Source organism: Peromyscus eremicus, chromosome X, assembly GCF_949786415.1.
Source record: "Peromyscus eremicus chromosome X, PerEre_H2_v1, whole genome shotgun sequence".
Classification (NCBI taxonomy): Eukaryota; Metazoa; Chordata; class Mammalia; order Rodentia; family Cricetidae; genus Peromyscus; species Peromyscus eremicus.
Genome location: NC_081439.1, coordinates 104,319,600 through 104,339,947, shown reverse-complemented (window position 1 = coordinate 104,339,947; position 20,348 = coordinate 104,319,600). Strand labels below are relative to the sequence as shown.

The window sequence follows — 20,348 nt, the reverse complement described above, 5'->3', positions numbered from 1 at the left end:
TAAATTAACTTAATTGCTATCATTATAATGGCTCACTTTTACATAATATAATTTTCAGTTATTAGTTAGTAATATTGACAAGAACCTGAAGCATGGACTTCCTCATACAGACTAAATTGGCCAAAAAAAAAAAAAAAAAAAATTTAACCAGGCTGTGATGGCACACACTTTCAATTCAATTCTAGCACTTGGATGGCATGGGCAGGTAGATCTCTGAGTTTGAGGCCAGAATGGCCTACAGAGTGAGTGAACTCTGGGTGGGTGGGGGCGGGGGGGGGGATGGGATGCGGTTATTTTAAACTCTGATATTTTTTTCTCTACTTCATGTGAAAAAGTATTCTCCTCTTTTATTATGAGGATTAAAAAATGAAGAGGAATACCTAACATAGGATTTTCACTAGTGTCAGCTACCATTATTGTTGCATATTGTCAGTGGAGCAACCCTGAATATACTTCCTATTTAACTGTTTATAATGATATGAATTACAAATCAAGTATGTAATAGTTTACAAAACCAAGCATTAGATGACAACTGTATAGCAATGGAAATGATATGTTGGTGGTGAGCTGATTAAGCAATTCAACTATGTAACAACCAGTGGCTAAATTATACTACACGAAACAAAATAGTACACAGTCCAACTTCAGTCTTAAATTTATATATAATAAAAGAACTTATACAGTTTTCAAATAAATAAGTATATTTGTTGTAATAATCCATAACCGTGGGAAATTTGAAACCATCAAAATGCCTAACATTAGGAAATGTAAATGTATAGTGGTCAATTCTTATGATGCTCAGTGGTTGAGATGAATCAATTGTGGTTACATGTCAATACCGAAAAACAACCTAAAAATTTAAAAATATGTTGTAAAAACTTAACATTTATATGGAAATTAATAACAGAAAATTATTTAACAGAAAACTTCCAAGTAAAAGGGAAATATATGAGAAACAACAAATTTATGACAGTGGTTATTACTCAGTAAAAGGAAAAAAAATTATTGGTAAAGAATCATGAATTAAGGTATGTCTTCTTTTCAAAACAAACTACAAATACAGCAAAATTTGAGAAAGATGGGTGGATGTGTACAAGTATGTAACAATTTACACTCATGATCACAAAATATGAAAGCCTATGATATAAAAATACACAACAAAAAGTCACATAAATGTCTTATTCTCCTCACATTATCTGAATATGGGCCTTATGAATTTCAATCAACTCTCACAACTGTTAAGGAGATTCAAACTAGAAAAGAGTTAGTGCTAGTGAGAAGCATGTATCTTGGAAGCATATACTCTGCAACACCATATCATCTCTATAGTGCACTGATATTAAAGAACACACATCTATTTTCATATTGAACTTTACACATACACATACGATGAGATGATGAGAATAAAATTACCTGCACTATTACTATCATCATCCTGTTCAATGAAGACATGATCCAAAATAAAGCTGAGCAACTCAGACTGCAATGAAGAATCAGGAGTATAAACTAATGGTTCTAACATGTCTCGCCCTCCAGACATAATCTGATGACTGAAGATCATCAAAATGTCACACAGAATAGTGAAGGCCTGTTAAAAAAAAACAGGGAAAAAATGTCAACAAGTTTCTTAGCAAATGTCATAAATAAAATAATATATTTAGTTTAGGGGGAAATCTAATTTTCTGTATTTGAAATTATTAATTCAGTTAGCTGTTTTCTCAAGATGAGCTGGGCGGTGGTGATGAACGCCTTTAATCCCAGCACTCAGGAGGCAGAGACAGAAGGCCCTCTGTGCATTCAAGTCCAGCCTGGTTTACAGAGAGAGATCCAGGATAGAAAGGGCTACACAGAGAAATGTCTGTCTTAAAAAAAAAAAAAAAAAAAAAAAAAAAAAAAAAAAAGCTGAAAAGAGTGCTGGGATTAAAGGCGTGTGCCACCACGGCCTGGCTGAAAAGCTTTATTTCTTAAATAATTTCACATGTTCTTTATTTTTAGCAACATTAATTGGCTATAGATGTGTGTGTGTATACATATATATATATGTGTGTGTGTGTGTGTGTGTGTGTGTGTGTGTGTATGTATGTATGTATGTATTTACACACATGGGCATATACAATGCAAAATATAAACTCTTATTAAATGAATATACTCATTTTATTATGTATAAGCTCAATTTATTGTTTTTTAAAATGCAGCATACATACACATATACTAGATGGTTCTTACTATTAAATATTTTCACACAGGTTTTTAATGTTAGCTAAGTTGCTTGGCAAACAAAATGTAGCAATTACTAACCTGCTCCTTAACAGTAGTATTCACGTTGGTCAAGTAATGTTGACATATCTGACAAAATACCCTCATTTGTTTCTTTAAACGCAGTAAGTCCTCCTTGAAAAAAATTTAACAGGAATTATTTAAACTACTGTATAAACAACTCAGTACGTCGTTAAAATGTTTGATAACATAAACATTACCACAGAGCTAACCGCATTAGCTCTATGTAAAATCTATGTGAAATTTTAACTTAAATTTATTCTTCATGATTTATTACAAAGGAAGACACAAAATCATTTCTCTTTTTTTGTCAAATCTCCACAAGGTGCACTTCAAAGTATCTAATTCAAACTTCTAAGTACCACTCAATGGACTCTAAGTTAGCATACTACAAAGAAAATTGCACATTCATGTTACTGCTGCACTAGTCCCATGAATCTAGACTGGAACCAGTTTAGATGCCCTCGAACAGATGAATAGGTAAGGAAAATGTAGTATATATATATATATAAAAATAAAATTATGTCATTTATAGGAAAATGGGTGGAACTGGAGATCATTGTATTAAAGGAAATAAATCAGACTCAGTTCTCTTATATGCAACATTTATATTTGCAACATACATGTTGCTTTTGATAACTACTATAATTTTATGTGTAGATAATTTGTATAAATGAATTTATTATGAGTGTCAAAAAGTAACAGTGACACAGAACTACAACATGAAGGTAGTCTATAATGAAATTATAAACTCCATACTGAAATAATAATGTATGGTCATGCATATGTATACATGTTTAAATATAACTAACTGTAATTCAGTTGAGGGAGGAATAGTTTTAAAGAAAGGAAGAGGGAAGAAGAAAAGATAATGAAAGGGAAAAGGAACGAGAAAATTTTATGTGCTTTTTCATATACAGAATACAGATTAAACACACACACTCATACATGCACACGTGCACACATGTACACACAATAAATGAAAAGAGAATGAGGACTATTTAGGGGAAGGTAGGGAACCAGACAGAGTGGAGAGAGGAAAGAAGACGATGAGATTGGGAATGGAGGAGTATATGCAAAGTACAATTGTCCTAGTTTGCTATAGATATCAACTTGACACAATTGGGGAACTGCCCAAATCAAAATGGCATGCAGGCATGTCTGTGAGGAACTGTCTTCATTAATAACTGATATGGGAGGGCCCAGCCCAGCACTGTGGGTAGTGCTAGCCTTGGGCAGGTGGTCCAGAGATGTATAAAAAAAAGCCAGTTGAGCAGAGAACCAGGGAATAATAAGCTCAACTGGCTCAGCTCCCTGCCCTGACTTCTGATGGTGATGCCACTGTATGCTGTAATGTGCTATTCTGATTGGTTATAAAAAATGCTGAATGGCCAGTAGCCAGGCAGGAAGTATAGGTGGGGAAAGCAGAGAGGAGAATTCCGGGAAGAGGAAGGCTGAGTCAGGAGACGCCAGCCCACTGTCCAGGGAGCAGCATGTAATGGCACACAGGTAAAGCCATGGAAAACGTGGCGACATATAGATTAACAGAAATGGGCTGAGTTTAAATGTAAGAGCTAGTCAGTGGAAAGCCTGAGCTAATGGCCTAGCAGTTTTAATTAATATAAGCCTCTGTGTGTTTACTTGGGTCTGAGCAGCTGCAGGACCAGGCAGGACACAGGAACACTTTCAGTTACAGACCTCTATCAATGACCAGGTTGTATAAGATAAAATAAACCCTTTCCTCCCTCAAGTAGCTTTTGGTTAGGGTAATTACCAAAGAAACAGAAACAAACTACAACAACGATAGACATGAATGAAAACATCACAAGGAAACCCATTATCTTGTCCATTACATAAAGAAAGGTTAAGAAACATAAAACTTAAAAATTAATGTGTATATTAAGTGATATTCTAAATGATCTGGGGAAACTTACATAATTATATATGGCTAACTTTAATGAAAACACCAGCTCAGAATGCTTAGAGCCAATATTTATGATTCATGTTCACTTTATTATTTGAAACTGGCCAATTCATGGAAGAAAATAAATGAAATGGTATCTTAATTTCTTATTTGAAAGATAATGGTTATAGATCCTGAAAACTCAATTTTGTGGTGCTAACAAACTTTAAAATGTCCCTTAAATGTACACATACTAAACCAACAAATGGGGGAAATTTTTCTTCAAGAAAATACTTATATACAGCCTAATCCATTGCTCCAATAAACTTAAGATTTAGAAAAATGAGCCCAATTAATATTATTATCGTCAATTAAAACATGATACATGATCTTGGGGGCTAGAGTGATAGCAAAGTAGCTAAAAGCACTTGTTGCTCTTGCAGAAGGCCATGATTTGATTCCCATGGTTTCTCATAAGCATCCATAACCCCAGTTCCAGGGGATCCAACAGACAAGCAAATGATGTGTATACATGCATGCAGGCAACACATTGATACACATAACTTAATAAATAAATAAACCTTAAAACATGACTTTGAGAAACCTTGAAGACTACTAATAAAGTAATCTCAGGACGTAATCAGGGCATAAGATAGTATAGAGAAAGACGGTTCATCATCTTCAGTTTATGTAATCCAATCATTGTCTACAATTATTTTAAAGGTTCTTGGGTGAAGGTACTCAATCCTGTTTTGCAAAATTTATCTCCCTAGGGCTAGTGAGATGAAATAGCAGTTAAGAGCACTGGCTGTTCTTCCAGAGGCTCTGAGTTCAATTTTCAGCACTCACATGGCAGCTTACAACCATCTATAACTGTAGTACCATGGGATCTGATGCCCTCTCCTGGTGTACAGACATACATACAAACAAAATACCCATAATACATTTGTAAATAAATCTTTAAAAAAAAAACTACCTTCCTTTATCTAGTAAACAATTTGAGAATGCGAAAAGTCAAATTATGCCATCTTTACATGTGAATAATTTTTAATTAAAAATCACATAATGTTCTTTCAATGAACATACAAACTAGAAACATGACTACATGTAGACTAGAAGTTAAGTATAACATGACTGAATTAATTTGCTCTTACTAACAGTTCTACAGCTGAAAATAGTGAATAATATTTAGTAAGAACACTGATGAACGAGTACATACCTTTGTGGAACTGCTTTCAGATATCTTAGCAAGCTGCCAAAGGATTACATAGTGAGTACACTGCAGTGCATGAATAACAATCTATAATAAAGAAATAGAAGATCAGAGGGAAAATTTATCTCACCAACTTCCACTTTTCTAAGTTCAGTATGGAACATATAAATAAATAAAGACCTGCTCAGGCATATCTCCATTTTCAATTCCGGTTTTCAAGAGTTTGTAATTACAAGCAAACAAATCCCACTTTGAAAGATCATGGGCACTGTTAAAAACAAAACAAAAAACAAATTAAGCTATATTTAAAAAACCAAGACTGTCATAATTTTTTCAGAATATTATAACATGCCCCTATCAAGTGATTTCTTTTAAAAAGGAAGAAAAAACAAAGACTCTGAAAACATAATAACCCATAAATTATGCAAGGTTATTTGCTATGGTTTTAAAAAATTAGAAACTCAAAGATTCAACTTACTTATGAAAAGCAGTGATCCTCTTCAATGTTGATAATACCTGATATGCGTCATCTTCATCAGGTTCTTCTCCCTATGAATATTAACCACACATTAAAAAAGACCAAAACAATAAGCCCAGTGGCAGTGGTGCACGCCTTTAATCCCAGCGCTCAGGAGGCAGAGGCAGGCAGATCTCTATGAGTTCGAGGCCAGCCTGGTATACATACAGAGAGTTCCAGAACAGCAACGGCTACACAGAGAAACCTTGTCTTAATAAACCAAAAAGATAGAAAGAAAGAAAAAGAGAGGGGAGGAGAGAGAAATGAAAGAAAGGAAGGAAGACAGATTAGACAGACTGACTGACCGACTGACAAATAAGCTGGACATGGTGCTGCCTTCAATTCCAGCATTAGGGAGACAGAAACAGGCAGATCACTGAGTTCAAGACCATATATTGTGAGACTGTTTCAAACACATGCACCCTCATGTGTGCATGCACATAAAGATAAATACCAAAGTAAAATTGTTTCACAGTCATTTTGGTACAGATCATGGGAAGAATGACCAAGTAATAAATCCTAGGCTTATTGAAATGGTGACATAACCTCAGGGAAAAAAAAATCACAATAAATCCCACAAACAAGCTTCTTCATTCAAGACCCATATCTGCCAAATTAAATACAATATGGCTGAGTCAATCTAAGACTGTCAACAGAGGCGCATAATGAACAAGAGACAAAAACAGAATATTGTTCTTCCTTCTCCCGTTATGTAAAACAGACATAAAACCATTTTAGAATTTTCCTGTTTCCCAGTACTAGATGCACCGCCAACAACGGAGCACATGTTAGATGACAAACGAGAGACCAAACAACAACTAAAACAAAAAGCGAGGTAAATGAAAAAATAGTGTTTGACAGAAAAATAACAAACCAATCACATATAAATGGGAGAAATTCTATGAAATATACTAGTCCTGATTGTTGACATTTTGAATAAATTTTATGAACCCTATTATCTATGGTACTGATATCCAGTTTCCTCACAAATATACCATTTTAGGCTTTTTTTTTAAAGTAACAGAACTTAGTTAACAAACTATTGTCAATTTAAATTGTTTTAACTATAGTCTACTCAGTCAAGGGCAGAACCATCAAAAATCTTTACAAAAGTGATAACTGTATATGAACATATTTACATAATCCTCCAATTAGTAAACCTTAAACCTAGAATAATGTTGCATATAAAATGTTAAATAATTTTATAAAACAGGAAGTCTGGAAAATACATCTAAATGATTTGAGGACCATTAACAAAAATGGTGGTGCCGGGCAGTGGTGGCACACACCTTTAATCCCAGCACTTGGGAGGCAGAGGCAGGTGGATCTCTGTGAGTTCGAGGTCAGCCTAGTCTACAGAGTGAGTTCCAGGACAGGCTCCAAAGCTACACAGCGAAACCCTGTCTCGAAAAAGATAAAACAAACAAACAAAATAAATAAAAATGGTGGTATGTAAAGGGTCTTTGAACGAAGCTCTGGCTGGCCTAATACTCACTATGAAGTTTGAACTGGCCTCAAACTAAAAACAACCCTTCAGTCTCAGGTTCCAAGTGCTGGATTATAATTGTTAGCCACTCCATCCACCATTGTTGCTGGACATAAAGAAGTTCACAATTTCTAACTGCTGAGAACAATATCAATAGTGAATGTCTGCTGGGCATGGTGGCATATACCTTTAATCTTAGCACCCCAGAACAGAAGAAAGCAGATCTTTGTGAGGTAGAAGCCAGCTTCTACATAGTGAGAGCCTGTCTTAATAAAAATGGCTAAAGGAAGCCAGGTGTACTGGCGCCTGCCTTTAATCCCAGCACTTGAGAGGCAGAGGTAGTTGATCTTTGTGAGTTCAAGGCCAGCCTGGTCTACAACAACTGTTCCAGGGTAGCTGAGGCTACAGAAAGAAACCCTGTCTCAAAAAAACCAAGCAAACAAACAAGACTACAAAGGATATTGTTTGACAATTATGACTTGATCTGGTTCAAGTAAATTAAAATACACATGTATTTCTAGAAAAATATCACACAAAAAATGTATGTATATTTGAGTGCCAATGCAATAAGCTTCTTTGAAAGGGCAACATAAGAAACTCCAAAACCTACAGTGACCATAGTAGCAACTATGAAGACTACAGTGCTTTCTTTCCCTTCAGTCTAACTCTGTTAAAATCAGGCAACTACCCAGTTAATTTCTTTAGAACAAAAGGCAAAAAATGCTAGTTTTGTCTTAATCTTTTCTCAGTTGCATATCGTTGCCATATTCATATTTTAGTGGAAGAGTAATAGCAGTCTGATGACTCAGAGAACTAAAAAGACTCACCAACACACCACTAGACTATCATCAGGATTAATACTGAGTGACTCATTTCCTGGAATGGAAGGGTCCAACAGACAAAATACTTGTAATATATACCTCTTGCAGAAAATCTTCAAGAAGCCGGTTAAATTTATCTGCCAATTCATCTATCAGCTGACTTCTTGAAATATCTACTCTGTTGAAGATCGTGAACTCTTCATTACATAATGCATGGTAAGTTTTGGAACACGCTTCTAAAACATCTGTGTCTGTGTGCTTCTCTACAATATTCCGGATCTGGCGCAATAAGGCATCCAAATGCTGCAAAATAAAATTTATTTTATTAAAGCTAATAAGGTACAGGGCTAAGGATATAGCTTAGTGGTAGAAGGATGCCCATTGTGCGCAAGCCCTATTAAGGAATATACAGTAGGCATAATATATACCATACCACCTACTGGGACAGTTTTCAAATACACTAAATGTAAAGCATAAGACATGTATTTTCAGACACGTTTCTAGTTTTGGTAAACAAACACACTGATTTGGTCCATACTTATTTTTTCAACTTTAATGGAAATAAAATAACTTATCTCACAGGGGTTTGACAAGAATGCTAGTAATTGTGAAGAAGGAACATACAAAAAGTGTTACATAAACACTAGATAATTTTGATTTGCAATTTTTACTATCTAATAACTCATGACAAATATCCATAAATGATCAGTGAAATATAGTCATACAATGTATAAGAGAATCAAAGTATAGTTATGGGTATAAAGCAAAAAAGGAGCCCATATGTACCATTCCCTAAATCCAATTGGTCCAAAATATTGAAAGACTTAGTAGATACAGGTTCACTCTAAATACTACAAAAATATATTTATAATATAAGAAAGATATATAATAGAGTAGATTGAAATAGCATTTTCTCCTCTAAGATTTTATACACAGAAATCGTCTTACCTTTTCTAATCGTCCAGTGGTATATATCTCCAAATCAAAGTACTGAGGTAACTGCAGCAAATTGGTCACCTTTTCTGCATCTACAGAGTACTTTGGGGGGGAAAAAGATCATGTTAAACACATTAGAGTAATGCTAAGTAAGAATAGGCTATGCCATTTTGAAAGAACTTGTTATCAACACAATCTTACTTTTGCTAATAACTGTGGGAGGGCCACAGCAAAAAGTTCCGTGATTTTTGTCCTGTCATCCAGCTGTGTCTTCTTCTCCTTTGCTGTCAGCACCTAAGGCAACACAAGGACTTCTGTAAACATCTACTAAGCTCAAATTGTGATTAAGACAAATGAAATAAGAACAATATTTTCAATAGTGGATACACAAATTTTGAGACAGAATCTTGCATTATTATACCCCCATTGGCCTCAATTCATTTTTTTCAGCCTCAAGTGGTGAAATTATCAGTAAGTGCCAACATGCCCAGTCAAAAATTCCCAAATATAAAACTTTTGCCCTAAAAGTAATACAGATCAACTTAATCATAATTGGGGGGGGGAGATAACAATTGGGTGCAGTGGTACACAGTACTCAGGAGGCTGAGGCAGGAGGACAATAGTGAGTTCAGGGCTATTTCAGGCTAGTTAGTGAATATCAAGCCAGCTAGCCAGGGTTACATCCAAGACACTGTAGCCAAAAAGAAAATTAATTAAATAAATGTAAGGGAAAGCCACATAAAATAAATAACAACAACCACAAAAAAATTGAATAGTCCTAGAATAAAGATAAAAATCCAATTAGAGTAAAAATTGGTGGAATAAGGGTAAGCAGCACTCTCCAAAATTCCTCACAAATCTGGAAGTAAACTTTAAACCTGTGACTTTTAAAAAATAGGTAAGAAGTATAGAAGGCAGGGGAGGACATCTGTGAAAAGCAGAGTTATGAGAGACTAGATAAAATTTATGAGCACAACATTCATAAAGAATATTACAGACTATAACAGAGAGAGTTTTGAACATGAATAGTAGGGAATGGAAAAATCCACCCCTATAAACCACCACCAGATCCAATAAACAAGAGAAAAAAAAAGAAAGCTCCAGCAACAGGGAGGGAAGAAAACCCACAAATGTTTAGATGAAAAGCCAACAAGTTGCTTGCTGAAGGCTGCAGACATTACCAAGCGCCATTCTTCTGCAACAAGTACCTATGAAGCTGGACAACGAAGGAGCAGGTACCAAATCTCCGCAGTTACGCTGCTTTGCTAGAACTAGAGTAGAAAACACTGCACAACCATGTGTCCAAAGTCCAAAGCCACCCCACACTCCAATAGACAAGAACAGAACCAGAAAACCAGATAAACACCCCGCAGAAACTGATTTTAACTGAAACTCAGTGCAGAATGCAAAGTCAATGTAAGTTTGCAGACAAAGGCAGCTCAAGTCTTGTTAAGAAGAAATTTCCAACTGCAATGGTAACCTCAAGATATGAAAGGAAGTGGGAGGCTCAGACTCTGAGGTGAAGCCCTGCTCAAGGTAGAAGTTCAAACCCTATGGGCAACCTATTTGAAACCCACTGAGACACATCCAAACAGATCTATCAGGTTGAGCAGGTTTCAGGTGGACAACACACACAGGCTGATTACTCTCACACTGGCATATACATAATTCTAAATTTCTTGTAATTTTAATGATCTTTAAAATTCATTTACCCTAACAATTTCTCAGCTCCCTGCTTCTGGTTACTTGTCCCACCTCCAGTGTATTTTTGTTTCTGTTAAACTAATTCCTGGCTTTACAAAGTTTGTTTTCTTACATTCCTATCCTAAGTAACTAATACCAACTGCACACTATTCTATCATTGTTCCTTTATTCTTCAAAAGTTATTAGATTTGAAAAAGCAATTACTTTCAACTATTACTTTATGTTCACACCAGGCCAGTACATCATTAGATTGGGTGGCTATTGTAGTTAGTGTTCTCTTGGAGTGGTGCTTCAGGTCATTCATGCCTTGTGTCCTGAGTATGTGGGCCGAATGCTACAATCTATGTAGTCCTACTAGAACATTTTTAAAACTGTGAACTCAAAGAATAAAGATGCTCTTACACCAACAACCTAATCCAAATATATAAACCCCAATGCAGAAACACAGTATACATGAAAATTCAGGTAACATGACTCCCTGAAGTCATCAATCCCACAGCAATGGCTTCCAAATACAGTGAATTAGATGAAAAATGAAAGGATTCTTAAATGATTATAAAAATGTTTAGAAAAATCAAAGAGGACAAAAATCAATTCTGCAATGAATTCAAAGAGAATAAGCAAATGAATGAAATAAAAACAAGAGAGAATAAGAAAAATCCAATAAAGATAGAAACAATGAGAACATTAGATTACAATGTTGGAAATGAAAATCTTGAAGTAAAAACTCAGTGGAAAGCATCACTATATATGCGGTGGATCAGGTGGAAGACAGAAGACCAGGGTTTGAAGACAAGGTAACTGAATCAGAATATTCCCACAACAAAATAATAAGAAAGTACAAGAAGAGCATGTAAGATGTGAGGGACATCATTAAAAGATTGGATTTATGAATGTTGGGCACACATGTATAAACAAGCTCAGAAAATAGTAAACTAAAAAATCATAGCAGAAAAATTTTCCAAGTTTAGAGAAAGAGATTGTCATGAAGATACAAGAGGTATTTAGAATCCCAGACAGACAAGAACAGAAAAGAATCATCCCATATATTATAATTAAAACACTTAGTATATAAAACAAAGGAAAAAAAACCCCGAAAGCTGCAAGCCTGAAGCATGAAATCCTATGTAAAGGCAAGGCAATAAGGCTAACAGCACTGACAACAAAGTCTGTAAATGCCAGGAGGGCGTGGGGTAATGTATTTGAAGCTCTGAATGAAACAACTCCCAACCCAGATTACAATATCTAGCAGCGTTAGCCTGCATAACTGAAAGAGAATGAAAACTATTCCATGAGAAACACAAGGAAATATAGACATCTAAGGAGTACTACAAAAGAGAATTTGAGGAAGAAATAAACACACATATTATATCACAGCAAAGAATAAAATGCATTAAATAAGCAAAAGAGATAAAGAATGTACCAACATTGCAAAAATAAGATTATAGGATTAATAGTACCTCTAAATAATAACTCTGAATGTTAATAAACTCGATTTTCCAAACAAAATACATACTACCAGATTTGATTAAAATAGGAACCATTTATTTGCTGCTTCCAAAAAACACTGCTTTCTAACCCACGGAACTGGTGAAGACAAACATACCCAAGGTGAAAGGATAAAAAAACCATTCTGAGTAAATGGAACTGAGGAAAAAGAGGTTTAGCTACCACATTAATCACACAAATCAAACTTGAAACTGACATTAGTTACAACAAAAAGTCGCTTTGGATTAAGGAAACAATCTACCAAGAGGATGTAAGAATTCTAAACATACATATACAAGATCAGTACACTCAATTTCAAAAAAAATCAACACAATTGGATATAGAAGAAAAGACTAACTAACATCAACACAGTGAAAATGGAGAACTCAACAGCCCACTCTCACCAACAGGTCATTCAAAAAGAAAGGAAGAAAAAAAGAAATTAATAATTGATACTCAACAAAGATATATCAGAGATAAATGACAGTATAAATCAAATACACTCAACAGGTATCTGACAAATATTCAGATCTACAAACTATAGAATACACATCCTTCATAGCAGTCCATGAAACATTCTCAGAAAGAGATTAAATTAACAATGGACTAAAACTAGAAATTAACAGCCAGAAAAAATACAAATTTATGATTACTAAACAAGAAACTACTGAACGATGGATCAGTCACCAGAGAAATTAAATTCATTTTGTTTGTTTGAAAGAAAGGAAGGGCCGGGCGGTGGTGGCGCACGCCTTTAATCCCAGCACTCAGGAGGCAGAGCCAGGCGGATCTCTGTGAGTTCGAGGCCAGCCTGGACTACCAAGTGAGTTCCAGGAGAGGCACAAAGCTACACAGGGAAACCCTGTCTCGAAAAACCAAAAAAAAAAAAAAAAAAAAAAAAAAAAGAAAGAAAGAAAGAAAAAGAAAGAAGGGAAGATTTTAAATTCATCAGAATTTAATGAGAATGAAAACAGAACATACCATAACCAGAGAGACACAAAGAAGTAAAAAGTAAACAGTTCTAGGAGAGAAGTTTATATGCCTAACATTTGTAGCAGGCTTTCTTTTGGGCCACCAATCAGCTCCCAATAGTAAGTCTGAGACTTATTATTAGTTATGAATGCTCAGCCTAAGTTTAGGCTTGTTTCTGGATAGCTTTTTAAACTAAATTTAACCCATTTCTCCTCTTCTGTTTCACCTCTGGGCTTTTTCTTTACCTTTCTTTCATTCTGTATGCCCTATTTTTCCTGCTTCTTGGTTGGCTGGTGGCTGCCTGGCTGGCTGGCCCCGGGTGTCTCCCTCTCTTTTTCTCTCCATCTCTCCCTCAACTCTCTCCGCTAGATTTCTCCTCCACCAGCCCTGCCTAGCCATCTACTGCCTAGCTATTGGCCATTCAGCTTTTTATTAGATCAATCAGGTACCTTAGGCAGGCAAGGTGAAACAGCAACACATCTTTACATAATTAAACAAATGAAGCATATAAACAAATGTAACAATCTTTGCCTAGTTAAACAGATGCAACACACCTTTACATAGTTAAAGAAACATTCTGCAACATAAACAAATATAACACATCTTTACATAGTTAAAATAACATTCCACAACAAACATTTAAAAAAATTCACACAGATCTTAAATAACCAGGGACATAGAAAAAGGAGAACATGCCAAGCCAAAAATCAGTATATGGAAAGAAATAGTAATAGATCAGGACTGGGACTGGAGAGATGTCTCAAGCAGTTAACTGTGAGTGCAGAGGAACCAAGTTCAGTTCCCAGCATCACATTAGGTGGGTCACAACTGCCTGTAAATCCAGTTGTAGGAAATCTGACACCTTCTTCTAGCCTCTGCAGAAACTCACACAGATGACCAAAAAAAAAAAAAAAAAAAAAAAAAAAAACCCAAAACAAAAAAACCAACATCATCAACAACAAAAAACTCAATAGCCTTCATACATACCAGCAACAAACACACCTGAGAAAGACATCAAGAACACAATCACCACCAGGCAGTGGGTGCATGCCTTTAATCTCAGCACTTGGGAGGCAGAACCAGGCGGATCTCTGTGAGTTCAAGGCCAACCTGGTTTACAGAGTGAGATCCAGGATAGGCACCAAAACTACACAGAGAAACCCTGTCTCAAAATAAAAAAACAAGAGAAAAGAAAGAAAACAATCCCATTTTTTTTTTGAGACATGGTTTCTCTGTGTAGTTTTGGTGTCTGTCCTGGATCTCCCTCTGTAAACCAGGTTGGCCTCAAACTCAGAGAGATCTGCCTAGCTCTGCCTCCTGACTACTGGGGATTAAAGGCATGTGCCACTGCTGCCAGGCAACAATCCCATTCTTAATAGCTACAAAAAATAAAGTACCTTGTAATAAACCTAGCAAAGGCTGTCAGAGACTTATACAATGAAATTAAAAAGTGCTAAGAATAAATAACTGTTGAATAGTCAGCCTGAAATAGGGTATATCTATCATTCCCTCCAAGGCTCAGGAAACTGGAGACTGAAGTTTCTTGGTCCTGCCTGAGCAGCAGATGTTTTTATAAAATAATCACTCAGAGGCTTAGTATTCATTACAAACTGTTTGGTCTATGGCTCAGGCTTATTGCTAGCTAGCTCTTACATCTTAAATTAACTCATTTCTATTAATCTATATTTTGTCATGTGGCCATGGTATTACCGGTCTGCTGGCATCTTGCTTCTTGGGTGGCTGGATGGTATCTGCCCGGAATCCCCCTTTCTTTTCCCTGTATCTCTCTTGGATTTTCCCGCCTGGCTTTTATCCTGCCTTACCACAGGCAGAGCAGCTTCTTTATCAACCTATGGTAGCAACACACATTCACAGAGTACAGAAAGACCATGCCACAGCAGGGAACATTGTAGAAGAGAAAACAGAATAAGCTGGAGGATGAGGAGGGATGCTGTAAAACTTTGTTTTCTCAACATGGTATCATTAGTGCACTCACATCAGCTATGACTATTTGCACAAGACTTGCAGAAGACTGGGTCTCTCAAAATTCCATCAAGGATTGAAGAAAGATTTATAAAGCCCCACTCCTCCCAGGGGAACTACAAGGGGTTAAGAGTTGCTAGAGAAGAGGGACTTATATTGCCTAGTGATATAACCAGCCACTTGGTCAAGTAGTCTCAGCTCAAATAACCTCCCTACTCATATTTATACAGGAAACCTTAATGAAGAGTGACCCACAAAAGAAAAAAAAATAAAAGAATAAAATGGACATGAAAGAGGAGGTGGTTTATTGGAAAGGAGTTGAGCAAAAGAGGAATTGGTATGAGTATAAGAGATGATAGCCATCATATGTGTATGAAAATGAGAAATAATTTTTTTAAAAGAAAGCATTAAGCTGCATTTAAATGATCAATCAGAATATAACTATTCACAATGCAATGACAAATATTTATAGATACAAGTCAAATGGCAGAAATTGTCCATTAATTTTAAATGAAATACATATGAATGTATTTCAAGAATACTAGGATGTAATGGTGGAAAAAAATGCCCAGAAAGCATGTAGTAAACTCACTAGAAGGAAATATATCCAATGTGAAAATGGTTGGCTTTTTTGACATGATCTGTTTTTCTCTTTATATGTTATTTTTCCTGAATGTGTATGAATTATTATTCTAATAAATTAAACTTATTTTTATAATTGACAAAAAGAGATTGAACTGGGCATGTTTAATTTTAGCATTGGGAGTCAGAGGCAAGTGGATCTCTGTGAGATAGAGGACACCCCAGTCTACAAAGCAAATTCCAGACCAAACAGGGGCTGCCCAGTGAGACTCTGTCTCAAGAAAGGAAGGGATGAAGGGTACTGAAAAAGACACAAGATGGAAAGACTTCCCATGCTCATGAATAGCCAGAATTAACATTGTGAAAATGGTTTCACTGGCAAAAGTAGTCTACAAATTCAATTCAGTTTCCAAAGATTACAATGACATTCTTCACAGAAACTGAAGAAAACAATTCATATGAAAGCACAAATGACATCTAATAGCTAAAGCAACTCTGAGCAAAGAGAACAATGCCAGAATTAACACATCAAATTTCAAGATATACTATAGAGGCACAGCAACAAAGACAGCACAGTATTAGAACAAAAACAGACAATGGTGTGGAACTGAGGACTCGAGAGACAAATAGATCCATAACCACCTGTTTTTTGATAAAGATGCCTGGAAAATACAATGGAGAAAAGACAGCATCTTCAATAAATGGTTCTGAGAGAACTGGATATCCACATGTAAATGACTGAAGCTATATCTGTATTTCTCAGTACAAAAACTAGTTCAAAATGGATCAAATTCATTAATTTAAGATATCAACATCTGATGCTATTAGAGGAAGACAGAGAAAGCAGTTCGAGGTATGGCAAGGGTTTTCTGAAAAAGACTCCAACAGCTTAGGATATAAATTCAAGAAACAAAAAATGGAACCATATAAAATTAAAAACTTCAATGCAAGAAACAACTGAGTGAAGTGACAACCTGCAGAATTGGAGAAAAGCTTTATAAGCTACAAATTTAGCATAAGACTAATATGTAAAATACGTAACTAATTCAAAAGATTACTTTAAAAGTACGAGCAATAAATGGGCTAACGATGAACAGTTTTCAAATTATGAAATACAAATAGCCAATAAACATGAAAAAATGTTCAGCACCCTTGGCCATCAAAGAAAGACAAATTAAAGCAAGACAGAGATTCTATCTTACCCTAGTCAAAATAGCTATCATTATTAAAAAAAAATTATCAATAGTATCTGGAGGAACTAATGGGAATAATAGCAGATGAAGGAGGTAGAGGGATATGCCAAAGTTGTTGATATACTTGTATGAAAATATCTTTATAAAAACATCAGTGCAAAATAATAAACACCAGTTAATTTATTTTTAAAAATTCAATACAATCACTCAAATCTACCTTCGGATAGAAAGAAATAGGAACATGAAACATAGTTTTTGGAACTTATGTAATAATGCTATTAAACACTATTTTAAAGGTAATCAGTTCAAAATTCTAATTTGCTACCCATAATTAGAAAAACAGAAATAAAACATAAAAATAAGACAAAATGAAGAAAAAATAGAAAAAGGGGCTAGGATGAAGCTCAGTGTAGAGCACTTGCCTAGCATGCACAATGCCCTGGGTCCATTCCATGGCACTGCAAAAAAAGATGACTAAATAACTAAAACATGAATAACAAAAACAGAAATAGAACAAAAATATACAGACTGTTTCACAAACTGGTTCAGTATTATTTCCTGAAATTTTAACATATAGATACACATATATTTGTGCTGTGGATATCACTCTATATAAATAAAATGCTGATTGGCCAGTAGCCAGGCAGGAAGTATAGGCGGGACAAACAGAGAAGAGAATGCTAGGAAGTGGAGGCTGAGGCAGGGAGACACTGCCAGCCGCCGATAGGAGAAGCAACAGGTTAAGATACCGGTAAGCCACAAGCCACATGGCAACTTACAGATGAATAGAAATGGGTTAATTTAAGATACAAGAACAGTTAGCAAGAAGCCTGCTATGGCCATACAGTTTGTAAGCAATATAAGCGTCTGTGTGTTTATTTGCATGTCATAATATAAAAACACATTTTGCATGTCATATTTGCATGTCATAATATAAAAATGCATTTTGGGGGTTTGCAATAAAACATTTGAAAGTCTATGGATTTGCAGGTATTTGTGAACTTCTAAACAAATGATTAAAATCTGATGCTTAGAAATAGGAATTACTTTACCATCAAGATTAATAACCTCTGCTTTCCTTCTAGTTTCATATCATAACAAAAATATGAATTTATAAATATACCAAAATATTCAAATCCAGAACTCTACACATACACACTACATGTGGTCTGAAAGGTAGTGTCATTCACTGCCATGTCATGAATCAACAAAAGATGTTGTGAAAATCAAATTTCTCAAACTTCTACTACTTTAGAATTTACTTATATTATGTATGTATGTGTGTGTATATATATGTATGTATATATGTGTGTGTGCATATATGTGTGTGTACATGCAAAAGTAATTAGAAAAGGATAAAACAGATCATCAAATATTTTTGTTCTGTGGTCAAAATGGACTAAAAAAAGATACCAAAAATAGAGAAACAAAGTTGAGGATAACAAAAACATATTGACATACCCTTTTTCCTGTACCTCTTCCCACAGGAGGATGACATTCAGCTGCTTGTCTAATAGTACAAAGCATTATTTCAATCAAAGCACTCTCTTGTCTGTCTGTTAGAGCTAAAAAAGAAAAATCAGAAAGAGTTAACCTATTTCTTTTCCATATATGCCTCTTGTAACTATTATGTAAGTTTGTTCTGCCCATGAACAGGAACTGACCTAATGTACTGAAGAAAATCCCACTATTATCACAGAAAAGATCAAAACAAGTTAAATCTTACCTTTCTAAACCTCAGAATTCTGAGTAAGTTCACTTTATATACATAGGCAACAGAAAGTATGAATCTAACTGACATACACATACAATTTTTAATATAGATTTTCTATATATAAAGACAGGGTCAAAATATAGCTCAAGCTAGCTCAGAATTTCTTTAGTAGTCCAGGCTGGAAGAGAATTCATAATCCTCCTGCCTCATCCTGCCAAGCACTGATATTATAGGCATGTGCCACCATACCTGGCTAAAAATACTAAATTTTGATAGCAATTACATCTTTGCACATCACACAATATTCATACATATGAATATGAGACAGGGAATGTGTTTAAGAGTTAATGTTTGCTCAACATATACAAGGTCTTGAGTTTGATTCCCAACACTGCCAAAAACAATTATGCAAAGTTATAACACTAACAAAAACTAACAGAATGAGCAAAATCTATTACCAAACAGTATGAACAAACAATAATGTAGTTAAATATCCTTACCTTCCTCTCCACTAAGTGGCTCTTCTAACAACAAACTGTTCATACATTCCCAGTCTTTCAGTAGATCAGTAGCACAGTCCCACATGCTATCCACAAGGTATGCTGCATGCTCATGTAACTAAAATTTAAAAACAACATCATGCTCTTAGACAAACAGCACACTAGCCTTAGGACAAAAGAACAGATGCTTTGTCGACACCATGTTAAAATTCTTAAAAAGCAATCTAGTTCTTGAGATCAAATGGATGAAAGAACAAACTGCTGTAGTTTGCTGTATCAAGTAAGCCTTGTTAATCATTATTATGTCTTAGCACATTAACATAAACATTATTTTACAAAAAGATTAAATACATACTTCTTGCTTATTTGGAACTAATATTACATCAGTTAACTTTCTTAATTCTTAGCTATACTATGATTTTTATTTTAACTGAGTGAAAGTAATAATGGTTAATTAAAGCAATAAATAAATTATTGAGTCAATTTATACGGATCATTCTCTTCATTCTGAAAGTAAAAGCGTATAGTTTTCCAACTTGTTTTAAGACTTGAGGTTAATCATGGAAACAAAGTTTTTGGAGAACATTATTCATTTCTCAAACTTTAAAGAGAAGCATCTTTCTGAGGAAATATCATCAATAATTACCAAACTGGATTTAGCAATATACAAAAAGGATCATGTGATAACAAGATTTGATTGTTATTTTAAAAAATATAATTCAACACATTTATAAAATGAAAGACCAAACAAACATAATACGAACCCTAAATAAAACTGAATTTTGAGCCCTCGTAAAACTCTTAACAGACAGAATGCCAAGTTAGTAAAGACTGATGTAAATCCGGCTCTACACTACTATTAATACAAGACATGAAACTGGGTGTTATAGCTCACATGTGTAAGCACAACACTCAGGAGGCTAAGGCACAGCTGGGGGGCGGTGGTGGTGGTGCACACCTTTAAACCCAGCATTCAGAGGCAGAGGCAGGTGGATCTCTGTGAGCTTGAGGCCAGCATGGTCTACAGAGTGAGTTCCAGGACAGCCAGGACTGTTACAC

At 35.2% G+C, this 20,348-nt stretch overlaps 1 protein-coding gene across 3 annotated transcripts in view; it reads right to left on the bottom strand.

Annotated features, from left to right (window-relative positions):
* Stag2 (STAG2 cohesin complex component) overlaps positions 1 to 20,348 on the bottom strand; it is a 138,448-nt gene that overhangs the window by 21,753 nt on the left and 96,347 nt on the right. For all 3 annotated transcript variants that reach the window (XM_059250391.1, XM_059250390.1, XM_059250392.1), the window contains exons 15-24: positions 19,290 to 19,407; positions 18,537 to 18,640; positions 9,355 to 9,447; positions 9,166 to 9,255; positions 8,317 to 8,520; positions 5,872 to 5,942; positions 5,574 to 5,661; positions 5,400 to 5,480; positions 2,299 to 2,391; positions 1,414 to 1,588 (exon numbers count right to left, since the gene is read on the bottom strand). In XM_059250391.1, the coding sequence (XP_059106374.1) occupies positions 1,414 to 1,588; positions 2,299 to 2,391; positions 5,400 to 5,480; positions 5,574 to 5,661; positions 5,872 to 5,942; positions 8,317 to 8,520; positions 9,166 to 9,255; positions 9,355 to 9,447; positions 18,537 to 18,640; positions 19,290 to 19,407 (1,117 nt within the window). The remainder of the gene's footprint in view (positions 1 to 1,413; positions 1,589 to 2,298; positions 2,392 to 5,399; positions 5,481 to 5,573; positions 5,662 to 5,871; positions 5,943 to 8,316; positions 8,521 to 9,165; positions 9,256 to 9,354; positions 9,448 to 18,536; positions 18,641 to 19,289; positions 19,408 to 20,348) is intronic.